The 11,958-nt window shown below is 43.4% G+C and overlaps 1 protein-coding gene across 1 annotated transcript; it reads right to left on the bottom strand.

Annotated features, from left to right (window-relative positions):
* Positions 1-1,047: 1,047 nt before the first annotated feature.
* On the bottom strand, positions 1,048-2,369 carry LOC118476970 (glutathione S-transferase T3-like). Its single transcript, XM_035967382.1, has 2 exons — positions 1,939-2,369; positions 1,048-1,853 (listed from the first exon to the last, which is right to left on the bottom strand). The coding sequence occupies exons 1-2, from the start codon at positions 2,347-2,349 to the stop codon at positions 1,263-1,265; spliced, it is 1,002 nt and encodes a 333-aa protein (XP_035823275.1). The 5' UTR covers positions 2,350-2,369; the 3' UTR covers positions 1,048-1,262.
* Between the last annotated feature and the right edge of the window lie 9,589 nt (positions 2,370-11,958).

Genomic DNA, 11,958 nt, shown 5'->3' with positions numbered 1-11,958 from the left:
GTGTTTAATCAATCAACTCCTAACACCTAATGCATCAAGTAAGTGAGAAAGATTTAAAAACATCAAGGGAGGTGGCAAATGCACCAGGGCTTGCCTTCTTTGATAGGTGAGTCAGGCTCGGATCCGCATATATCAAAGTAGAAACAATTTCCAGCCTGAGAATCCGAAGGTGGTGGTGTCTTCTCTTCGGTCACTTCGACTTCTTCTTCGTTTTCTAAATATAACCATATAGGTATATATAAGAATGAATGCCATGTAATGCTCATGAGAGTGCAAAGATAATAAGGATTTATTATCTAAAGTCTTGAATACAACTTTCCTTCACGGAACTACGAGAACTTAGGGTTTCCGGAGTCAGTAAAGGAGTTCAAAGGGCAGGGGGTGGGGGTTTTGGGTTCTAAGTACCAAACAAGGTCCAAAGCACACCAAACTCTACCCAAGGCTTCTAAATAATGTGTAGAGCTCATATAAAAAGTTTGGGCATTTTTGGACTTAGACTGTCTCCAGCAGCGTCCCCTAAATTTCGTCCCCTAAAGGAATATTCTCTGTCCTTTACAGAACACTCTAAAAGATTCTGTCCTCTATATATTCTCCGTCTCCAGCAGCGTCCTCTAAATTCCGTCCCCTAAAGCTACAGTGTTAACAGATTCACATTTTCCATTTCTTTTACATTTTTCTTTGTTTTCTTCTCATTTGACACTATATAAATGATACGAAAAAATTGTATTTATTAATTTTTAAACCAATAAATTCGAAATATCACTGGGCGCGACATGGATCCGGAGTTGCATAGGATGCAATGAAACAAGTTCTGTCATGGCTGTTCTTATCTACTGTCGAACTGTCTTTGTTTACTTTACATTGTTCTACTGTCTGTGTTAGTGTCATGTTTGTTCTTATCAAGTGTGTGTACTGTGTGTCTTGGTGTTGAAGTGTCGTAGTGTCTCATGCTGCTGCTGCTGTTTCAATTCAATAACAAGGAGTACTACTGTCATGCAAGCACATGTGTGTACAAATGGTAAACATAAACTGCACCAAGCTCACAGATCATGAACCCAAATACGTCAACACATATAGTAAAACATTCAGGTACAAACCATGACAAATAGTTCAAAACAATAACTTGAAAACAAATAGTTCAAACACGACCTAAAAAAATCTGGTACAAACCAGATTTGGGTCTCACGACAGCAAGCTCACAGTAACAAGTCCGAGTACGCCTCATTCATAAATGACAAACAAACATAGTAAGTAATGAACCTTCACTGGCCAGATGAAGTAGACCCAGTAACCCTTGCCAGTATCTCTTGTTGCTTGGCTTCATAGTACTGGCGGAGTAGAGGGTTACATTTGCTCAAATCCATGCTTAAGATCATTATCTCCTCTTCCTTGTCCTCCTTTAGTTTCTGCCTTTCTAGCCTTATTTTCTCCAAGTTTAGCTTCTTCTTTTCTAGGAGCAATTTATGCCTCTCATTTCTGTTCATTGAATCCAACTTCTTTTCCTCAGTTGAAACAGCTGTTTTGTACACTGACAGGCGCTCCAAAGAAAGATCACCCATGCGTGTCATAAACTCAGAATCTGATGAAGATGTGTCCACAGATTTAGTCCTCTTTGCCTTTTCCTTCGAAGCATCTCGACCAAGGGGCCTCTTCGATGTGAAGCTTGATGGTACAGATTCTTCAGCATCCAAATCGACAGTGTTGGAATGTGTGGGATTAGCGTTGGCTTGCTGTTGTTGTTGACCCATGTGGTTGTCCATCCATTTTGGTTGGTCCTTAAGAATAGCCCAACAGTGTAAAAAGTGGAAAGGCTTCTTCTCAATTGCTGCAAACCTAGAAGCTGCCAGTGATGTCTGCCACACATAAGAAAGTGTTACAACATGAACCTACTAAAAAACCTCTAAATAATGATGTCAAAATGTTACATGAAAGATGTACCTTGTCTGCGTCACTGAGTCCACTAGGATTCTGTCGGAGGACTGCCATCATGTATCCAGCAAAAGTGGAACACTGTGTTTTGATAGTATCCCATCTACTCATCAAGGATTTTGTGGACCTTTCTGGCAATGTTCCTCGTCTTGAGTTGTATGCTGCAGTAATTCTACTCCAAAATCCTTGACGTTTCTGGCCTGTGTTAATAATGGGATCGCAACTAACAGCAAGCCATGCATGGCATACCCTTGTGTCCTCTTCAGCAGTGAAGTTTGCTAGCTTAGTTCTTTGAGTTGGCTTTTTAGTAACAGCTGGTGTTCTTGAGCCCTCGGGTTGCCCATCAACTGGAAATTCAGAATATTGTGTTCCGATAGGCTGCTCGTCAATCTGGCTAAGGAAGCTTCCATATTGAGACATCACCTGGTTCCAATCACTACCCATTCTATTGAATACAGGCAGATCAAACATGACATAAATGAGCATGTAGTCATCATGTAACATGGTATAAAGTAAGGCAAACATAGTCCAACATAACACAATAATTATTGTAGTAACTGAACCAGATTCAGTTTACATAGACCAGAACATTAAACTCCCCCAAAAGCATGAACATACCAACCGACAACTACAGCTGAACATAGACCTAAACATGCTACAATACTTCTACTGAAGTTTAACCTAGAACACTAGTACGGATATGTGTCGTCGGTTGAGTAGTCACGACCATCGTCGTAGCCCACAAGGTCTTCATAGTTAATTGGTGACTCTTCGTCTATCAGTAGCTCATCTTCTGAACCATCATGTATGAGAAGGTCCTCTACTGCTTCCTCTTGTTGTGGTTGTTCTTTCACTTCACTCTTAGCCATATTTTCTACCTCCCACTGAGTTTGCACTGCTACGTCTTCAAGATCCTTAGCGAGGTCGTCAATCTCAACTAGTGCTCGGTTCAATTCGTCGACCAAAGGTGAGTTGAAAGGCTGGAAGGCTGATGTGACGACATCAACGATGTCACAACTACGCTTTTGAACAACTCTGAGCAGAGTAGCCAGTGCTTTACGGAGCTTTTCGTTCTCCGAATCCATGGCTACATCAAACACAGTGTTCAATTAGTTAACACCGACTACAATTTACGTATGTTATGAACTACTCAATCGAAGGTATTCCAAACTATGAGTACACAGTTAGCATTTGCAGATTAGGTTACCTGTTATATATTGCATCTATGTGAACCTGTTATAAATTTGCAGATTAGGGTACCATGGTCGCATACAAAATTATTGTTCAGTAATTTGAATCTGGACAGAACCGAATCTTAGGGGACGAACAACCCCCCCAAACCCGAAATGGATCCCGCAAATGCGGTCTAAATTTATGCATCCGGACAGAACAATAAGCCATTGTTCCATGAAATTGAAGCGCATTATTTACAATGCTCAAGATCGTAAACCCTAAACATCCCACAAACCCTAATCCATACCACCGAGTACGAACAATACAATACGGTAATCATTAATAAGTACTAAACAACAAAGGATTTCTATAATTCGTACCTCGCTCTTCGCGGATCTGGCTCGGTGGACCGAATCGAAGACGAAGACGACGGCGGCGAGGAGCTTCTCTTCCTTTTGGCGGCTGCCTTCGACGAAGTCGGCGGACGACGAAGCCTTTTGCCGATGGCGACTCTCCGGCGACGAACAGGGGGAAGCTGGCTTGGATCTTCGGTTGCGGTGGGTCGCGCCGCCTCGGTTCCAAGGGTTGCGAGCTCTACGCCGATAGATCCCCCTCTGCACGGCCGCTTCTCGCCCTCCTGGCTCGATGCCGGCGGCGAAGCGCGCCGGATCGAGGGCTCGGCCCCGGAAGACGCAGTCGCCAGCGCGGGGTACGAATGCGCGGAAGTTTCCTGGCGGCGGCTGGTGGACGAAGAGCGCGAATAGCGCACTACCGGAGCCCTCCACATTTAGAGTGCCTGCCACATCCTCTAAAATTTAGAGGACGCTATAGAGGCCCTTGCTGGAGCCTTAGAGGACCTGACAGTCCTCTATATTTAGAGTTCAGAACCGTTTACAGGTCCTTGCTGGAGACAGCCTTATTATCTATTTTCTAAAAATCCATAATCAATGCTTTAGGCTCTTTTAAATAACCCAAAATTCCCTATTTAATCTAAAAATCATGAAACTATTTTTATTAAATACTATGGAAAACAAGAAGTCTAGGACAATTGGTTTGACATTTTTATCATTTTTCTATAATTTTCTACAATTTCCTAAGGCTTCACTGAAAAAGAAAAAGGAAAATATTAAACAGTACTGGGCCGGTTTCAGCCCAGGCGGCCCAGTAACACAGGGAAAACGGGGCGTGCCCGCGCCCGCGCCCGCGAGGGAGACTTTGCAGAAGGGTCCTTGTCTTCTTGAATATCCCGACAGAGTCCAAGGCACTATTTAACACAGTCGCTGACAGTTACAAAGACACCCTCGCACTTCTATCCATTCTCGGTTTGAAGTCCACGACAGCGATCCGCGCTAGGAGCTGAGCTCCGGCGAGCTAGACCGACCGCATGACGCCACAGCTGGAGCTCCTGAGCGACAGGGACACAATTGAACCCTTACCGAACACTTCCCCCAAATCAATTTCATCGTTGGGACTACAAATTAACCGGTCCATGGCGACAGGGCGGATGGTTATAGGGACGAACACGTTCCAACATAATGACGGCGAGGATGACCAAATTGAGGCTGGGGAAAGTTTCACGGGGTCACCAGGGTCTATGAACACACTTTGGTTTGGGCAGAACTAGAACCGAAGAGCGGGTCGACGGTGAGGGGGGTCACAGCGGCGTTCTACAGAGCAGGCGCGTGTTCCGGTGAAAGGCTTCGGCCGAACTTCAATTGGCCGGTTCCGAGAGCAATAAGAGACCATAATCGTGCTAAAACAAGGAGCAATTGGGGGAATTACTAACCCGAGGATGCTGATTTCGGTAGAGTTCCTTGCGGCGGAGCAAGAACAGGGAAGGGGAGAAATTGTGGGCTGCGCAAGTTCTTTGGTGGAATTGACTCAATTGCTTAAGCACTGAGGTGCGGAATGTGGAGAAGAAGCCAAGCTCGAGCGCAATTTATAGGCTACTGGCCAGAACCGGATGAGGATCACGGATTCCTGACCGCGCTGGCAGGCTTATCGCGCGGGCGGGCCACAGCGATGGTCCGGTGGTCGTCGATTAACCGAAGAATGCCACCTCAGTGAAACACCTCCACGTCGTCGATAACTTTTACCACGGCCACCGACGACCATCCCAAGCTATGGTGGCGTTCTTATCGCCGGCGAGGTCGTTTTGGTAATTCCAGTGCTCAGTTTCAGTAGAATCAACGAGTCTGACAGCCCAAGTTTAGCGTTGATTTACTCCAGATTTAGTGTAGTGACCGAGCTAGCTCTCTGTACCAAAGTTATAGCTTAATAAACCAGCTTTAATTTTGTTACATGGTGCATCCTTGAAAGATCACAAGATCATACCCAAAATCGAACACTAAGTTAATCCAGTCTCACTGTCATTGGAAAATTCAGACTTAAAACGACCTGGCAGCCTGACTTTGAGGGTGATTATCTCCAAATTTTGCACAACAACCTAACTTACTCTCTTAAGCAAAATTGTTCTCCTTAGATAGGTCTACATAGTTGATGTGGTGACCTAGGGCAAAGTTTCAATAGTTTGGAAGTTACAAGGGCTCAAAGTTGAGCCAATCCTTTAATTTTCAGACTTAGTTAATATAGAGTTCACTTGGTACTTTTTGCAAATAAACCCAAAACTTAGGGTTTTACATGTAAATCCATATATTTGTGAACCATATCACTTAATATGTTTTATCATAGTAGTTTTCACACTTTAGTCCAAATGTGCACTATTTTTGCACATAGGCCCCTAGGGTTTAGATTTAGGGTTTTTTAGGGTTCCAATTAGGGTTTTTGGTATCTCAGGGGTATGAATGTAATTCAAGTTCATTCTTGGGAGCATTTTATGACTATTCCCCTAAAGTTTTTGGGTTTTCTCAATTTAGGTCATGTTTTACCCCTTTAAACCCTATTTAGGGTTAAGTCCCCTATTCTAGGGTTCTATTTGCAAAACACCCAAAACAATACAACTTGCTTGAAATTTTTGCCTAGTGAATGCACTCTAGGTGTGTCAAACATATGCAATGCCAATGCTTATGATGTTATGCTCAAGTTTTAGTAGCAGTAACACCAGGGGTGTTACATCCTTCCCCCCATAAAAGAATCTCGTCCCGAGATTAAAAGTCCTAGGGTAAGTAATGGTAAAGGAAACGCATCACATCTTTATTTCCTTATTCTTGGTACAAGGCAGGGGTGGTTTGGGAATTTACTCCTTTATTACAGCAGCTACACATGCTTTACAAATTACAAGAGGCTAAAAAGCCTGGGAAATTCTTATCTAAAAAGTCTTGAGTTTCCCATGTAGCCTCATCTTCGGAATGTTGGTTCCACTGTATCTTATAAAACTTGAGAGTTTTTCTTCGGGTAATCCTGTCCTTCTGATCCAAGACTCGATTGGGATGCTCAGAATATGTCAAGTCTGGTTCAAGGACAACATCTGTCCTTTAATGGTTCGATCAGGAACCCGAAGACACTTCTTCAATTGTGACACGTGGAACACATTATGCACAGCAGACAAGGTTTCGGGTAATTGGAGTCGGTATGCCACTGGTCCACATTGCTCAAGTATAGGGAAAGGACCAATGTACCGGGGTGCAAGCTTTCCTTTAACCCCGAAACGTGATACCCCCTTCATTGGCGAAACTTTTAGGTAGACATAGTCTCCCTCAAGGAAATATAAGGGCATTCGCCGTTTGTCTGCATAACTCTTCTAACGAGCTTGAGCTTTCTTCAAATTATGAATTATTCTTTGAACTCTTTCTTCGGTCTCTTTCACCATATCAGGCCTGAAGAAGTACCTTTCACCAGGTTCAGACCAATTTAGCGGAGTACGACATCGTCGTCCATATAAAGCTTCAAAGGGTGCCATCTTGATGCTTTCTTGATAGCTATTATTATATGAGAACCCCGCTAACGGCAAACATTCATCCCATTTTTGTGGGAATTCCAGAACACATGCCCGCGGCATATCTTCAAGTATTTGATTTACCCTCTCAGTCTGCCCACTGGTTTGAGGGTGATAGGCGGAGCTGTGGAGCAATTTAGTACCCAGGGATTTATGAAGTTCTTCCCAAAATTTGGACACGAATTGCGATCCATGATCTGACACTATCGTCTTCAGAATACCATGCAAACTGAGAATACGGGCCATGTATAATGCTGCATAAGTGTCCACTGTGTGTTTTGCCCTGACGGGTAGGAAGTGGGCGATCTTGGTGAGTCGATCAATGATAACCCAGATAGAGTCATACCCCCTTTGCGGTCCTGGGCAATCCCACAATAAAGTCCATACTTATATCTTCCCATTTCCATGTTGGGATAGGTAAAGATTGTAATGGGCCGATAGTCTTCATGTGTATGGCCTTGACACGTCTGCAAGTGTCACACTTAGCCACATAGCATGCAATTTCAATTTTTCATCTATGCCCACCAATAGAGACGATGTCAGCCAGAAGAACACATAAGGTTCCATGTGTGCAATTTGCTTCTTCTGATGACACTGTACTATCTGAGTCTGTTGGGCGGGCGGCAATTATGCAATTTTACCCAAACAGAATCAGATGCACCATCTTGGGTAAAACACACAGAAAGAAGTTTACCAACAAGTGGTTGCAGTAAGTTCATAGCACACGAGACAGGTGTGAATGTCGAATAACATCACGGTCAACACGTGTTAGCCAGGGAATCCAAGCCCACGAAAGGTGAGATAGATTCAGGAAGAATCACCAGCGGAGGGATCTGTAGATGCGGACTTTGCATCTAGTCCATGTTATCCGACACTAGTCATGGATCGGCATGATCACACACGCAGGAAAAGCACGCGTGAGGCGGTTGAGGCGCGACTAGAGCGATAATTTACTGGTCGACTTAATTTGATTTTTGGTAAGTACTTTCTTTAGGGTGGGTTGAACCAAAGTGAGTTTAGACAACTCGATAAAACGATCTCTAAACTCAGCCTTCGCAGCCTTCGTTCATCGGGCAGTTACAAGTTAGTCAAAACCAACTTGTTGAACTACTTTTGAGATTAAGCAAATCCTCTCAATACCATTGGTAAGCCAAGGGTTGAGAGTTCACTCTTTGTTAATAAGAGATTATGTATGTGTGTAAAAATTTTTTTGGTCAAGTTGTTCATCCGTTTTCTCATGCGAGATGAATCATCCACTTGGTTAGGGAATACATGGAGTAAATAAGAGAGCGAATGAACAAACTCCTGCATTTCAGCAGCAGGGGAAAGTCAATCTCCAATTTGAGAGCTAATTAGTTGTTTTCCAACACTAAAAAGCTCCAAGGCTTCACCTTTACACAAAGGATGTAAAGGGAACTTGTACGAGTAGTCACTACCAAGATCAAAAGAAATAAGACCACACATGAAAGTGGTATGCTCTTTTGATCCAACGGAAATGATAGATGTTGCTTGATCTCTTTCACAAACAACATAGAAATTGTTTCAAGGGAAAGGTCAATGGAAGATAACACATCAGTATAATTCCATAATGGATCATGACTAGAGACCTCGATACCGACATGCGCCAAGCAACAAAATCCTATGTGCACATTCACAGGAGGCTCTCGGTTTCGCCGCGGTACCATAAGTTCTTAACCATGACACTATTACAAAACTGACACCAATAATGAATCTCACGACGTAAGAACAATTTGCGCAAAGATAATATATCAATATAGTCTATTAATGGATTATGACTATTAACGGTGATACCAACGGGTGCCAAGTAGCGCAACCATGTGTGTGCATCCACAGGAGGCCCTCGGTTTCATCGCGGTGCCATCGGTTTTAGTCATAACACCATTGCCAGACGTAACCAATAAGAAATATCACGTGACACTAATGGATTGGGCAAGGGTGACAATATACAAAGAGATACTCCACCAGTAAAGATGGTTACAAGTAGAGCGCCAAATAGATCATGGCCCGATGAAATGAACAAGGCATGGCCATAACCTAAACTTGATGAAAGAAGTATGATGGGAGACTGTTAATTCAGTCCCAAGCATATTTCTATGCCCATTACAGAGATCACAAGGTCAAAAATTAAGTTGGTATGCCTTCGATAGATATGAAGAAACCAAAGGCATCAAATTCAAGAAAATGGTCGGACATGTCTTTCCTAGGTTGGTTTAATAAAGCAACATGGCGATCCGCAAGGAGAGGCCAAATACAATGGAGACCTCAACCTGCATCAGCTAAACAAGAGAATGGTTCTAAAAGGAGACATGACTTGAAATCCTTGTTTGAAGTCCAGGTACACTAGGTCCGACAAATGAATTATCTAGGCATTTATTTGTATGGGTGTGGTCATGGAGCGATAACAGAAAATTCAACTTTGGGTCGGATCATGGTTCCCTAAATACGAATATAGCCCAATTTTGGGTTTAGGCAATCAAGTTACCAACCCTCCATTGGCCATAACTCAACCTGATGGTTCTCATATCAGTGTTGAGAATTGCCTTGGGCTAACCAATTCATGCCCAAGATGACATCTATGTCTTGGCCTTTCAGAACCATCATATTAGTAGGAAAGTCCCGTCCGGCCAATGTTACGGGCACTTGATAAGCCACTTCTTTTCACTTTTGGTAGCTTTACTGTCGGGCGGAGAAGACCATTCGTCAACCAACTTCATAGAGGGAGGGGGCCTGAAAAGGTCCAGTTCACCATCAAGTGCTTCTCCCGCTACATGAGAAGGTCCGGCTTCCATCCCGATAGGATCCGCAGGGACGTTCGGGTGCAGTTGTGAATACAACACATGAACTTCTTCATGTAGTGTATTATAATAGACCTGCAAGTTATCCATGGCTAAGCTAAGCTCCTCCACGCGGGCTCGAGCTTTGGCTTCCTTAGCCCAGGCAAATGGACGAGAGTTAACCGCCCAATCGAGCGCTAGATCTCGTTTCGCGAGTTGGTCTTGCAAGTAGCGGATGGCTGCTCTCAATTTGTTTATTCTTTCACCATCTGCGACCCATAGATCATTCCTATGACGGAGTTCTGATTGAAGCAGTTCGACTTGTGCTTCCAGATCCCCGATAGGATCGTTGCTACCACTGCTACTTTCTTCATGTCTTGGGGCAAGTTAATAGCGGGGTACACCAATTAGTAGATTTGCGCGCGGTCTTTCTGGTGCGCGGCGGCATTTTTTTCTAAGGGGGAAAATTTTATTAGCATAATTCTTAGCATGATGCATGTGTAATTACAGAATCGACCTTAGTTGATTCACAACTTCTATATGTTGCACTCTTACTACCTGGTCTTTAAGATAAACTCTTCAGAATACTTAGGTAAGAAGGGAAGAGATTTTCTAGATAAGTCTTTAGAAAATCCTTTTGAAGATGCCTCATAATATCTGCAGAGAAGGGCTTTGCTCCGATACCAGCTGTGACGGAACCTCCCAAGTAATTAGGCCCACCTACAGTTGTCCTTGTCCAACAGACCTCAGACAACCCTGTAGGTGCCCCTGAATCACTTGACAAGTTCGGTATCTGCTTTTCTTACCTTTCCCAAGAGCGTTTCACCCGTCATGCAGACATTACAAGCATCGGAGTTACGGGAATGCGGAAGCGATTACATAAACTTACGTTTATTTTGAAAGTAAGACGAAGCTGAATATATACAGACCAGATTATATCTTAGGAGTGCAGAGTAATATTATTACACATACCAAGGGAGGCAAAAAAACTCCTCCCGATAAGTTTTCACACAAAAGTTCTAATGGAGGATCCTTTCCTCCCGCACTTTAGTCCTTGCATTCTTCCTTTGGTACCACCTTAGAACAGAAGCAACAAAAGTTTGTCGCTTCCTCACCTAAAAACAACGGGGAATAAAACCCTGAGTATGGAATTACTCAGCAAGTCTTACCCGACTAAAGAAAAGACTCTCAAGGGTATGCTGGTTATAAGGGAGTCAAGGTAAGGCTTCTCAATAATCAAAGACTCTATTTTGCCGAAATGCTTACTAAAACTGGATCCTTAAAAATCTAGTTTTATTTGTCAAGTTAAGTAAAATTACCTGCAACTAGAGTTCTTTCTACCCTAGTTCAATCACTTGACCTGCACTAGCCAATTTCTTAACAAACCCATCATCTTTACTGGATTGCTACATATAAGTCAGTGACCAAGTCTTCATGACCGCGAAGGTACGTCGATCCGAATCGATTATACTCAGTTGAGGATCTCCAATCACACGACATATGTAGCACTTAACCCTTGCATATGTCAACCCGCCACCGGGGTTCTTAAGATTAGATCAGGTTCACGCGAACCGAGAGCACAGATACACCATCGTCCAGCCTCTTGCTATAGAGGGTACACGCTACTCTCGCCACCGCTCCATGCCCATTCCGTGTTATCTTATTCTGGCCTTAGTCTACTCGAGGCAAGGCTTACCCATGACGAGGCATGTGACCAGTTAAAGGGTCCTCGGTCAGCAGGCCTACATCGACACAGTCCTTAATCGACTCAGACGGAGACACTACACCGAGACTCCTTTCTCGTGCAAGTCACCCGCCCGGTCTTAGCTTAATCATTTCAAACCCAAAGTTTGGTACCTGGCAGAGGTACATCTTTTCCGATGTTGAACCCATCACGGCCGTGATGGATCCACCATCAAGTTTTATTTTCAAAAACATCCCACCCACTTTTGCCACATCATCTTTTGTAAAACAAAACATTTTGTTTTTCTAAAGCAAGGCTAAGCATCAAAAATATTTTGTAAAACGGGTGATCAAGGAAGGTAATCAAATTCAAGGAAGGTAATGCAGGTAGTGTTTAATCAATCAACTCCTATCACCTAATGCATCAAGTAAGTGAGAAAGATTTAAAAACATCAAGGGAGGTGGCAAATGCACCGGGGCTTG

Source organism: Zea mays, chromosome 4 (assembly GCF_902167145.1).
Source record: "Zea mays cultivar B73 chromosome 4, Zm-B73-REFERENCE-NAM-5.0, whole genome shotgun sequence".
Classification (NCBI taxonomy): domain Eukaryota; kingdom Viridiplantae; phylum Streptophyta; class Magnoliopsida; order Poales; family Poaceae; genus Zea; species Zea mays.
This window is presented reverse-complemented; position numbering and strand designations above follow the sequence as displayed.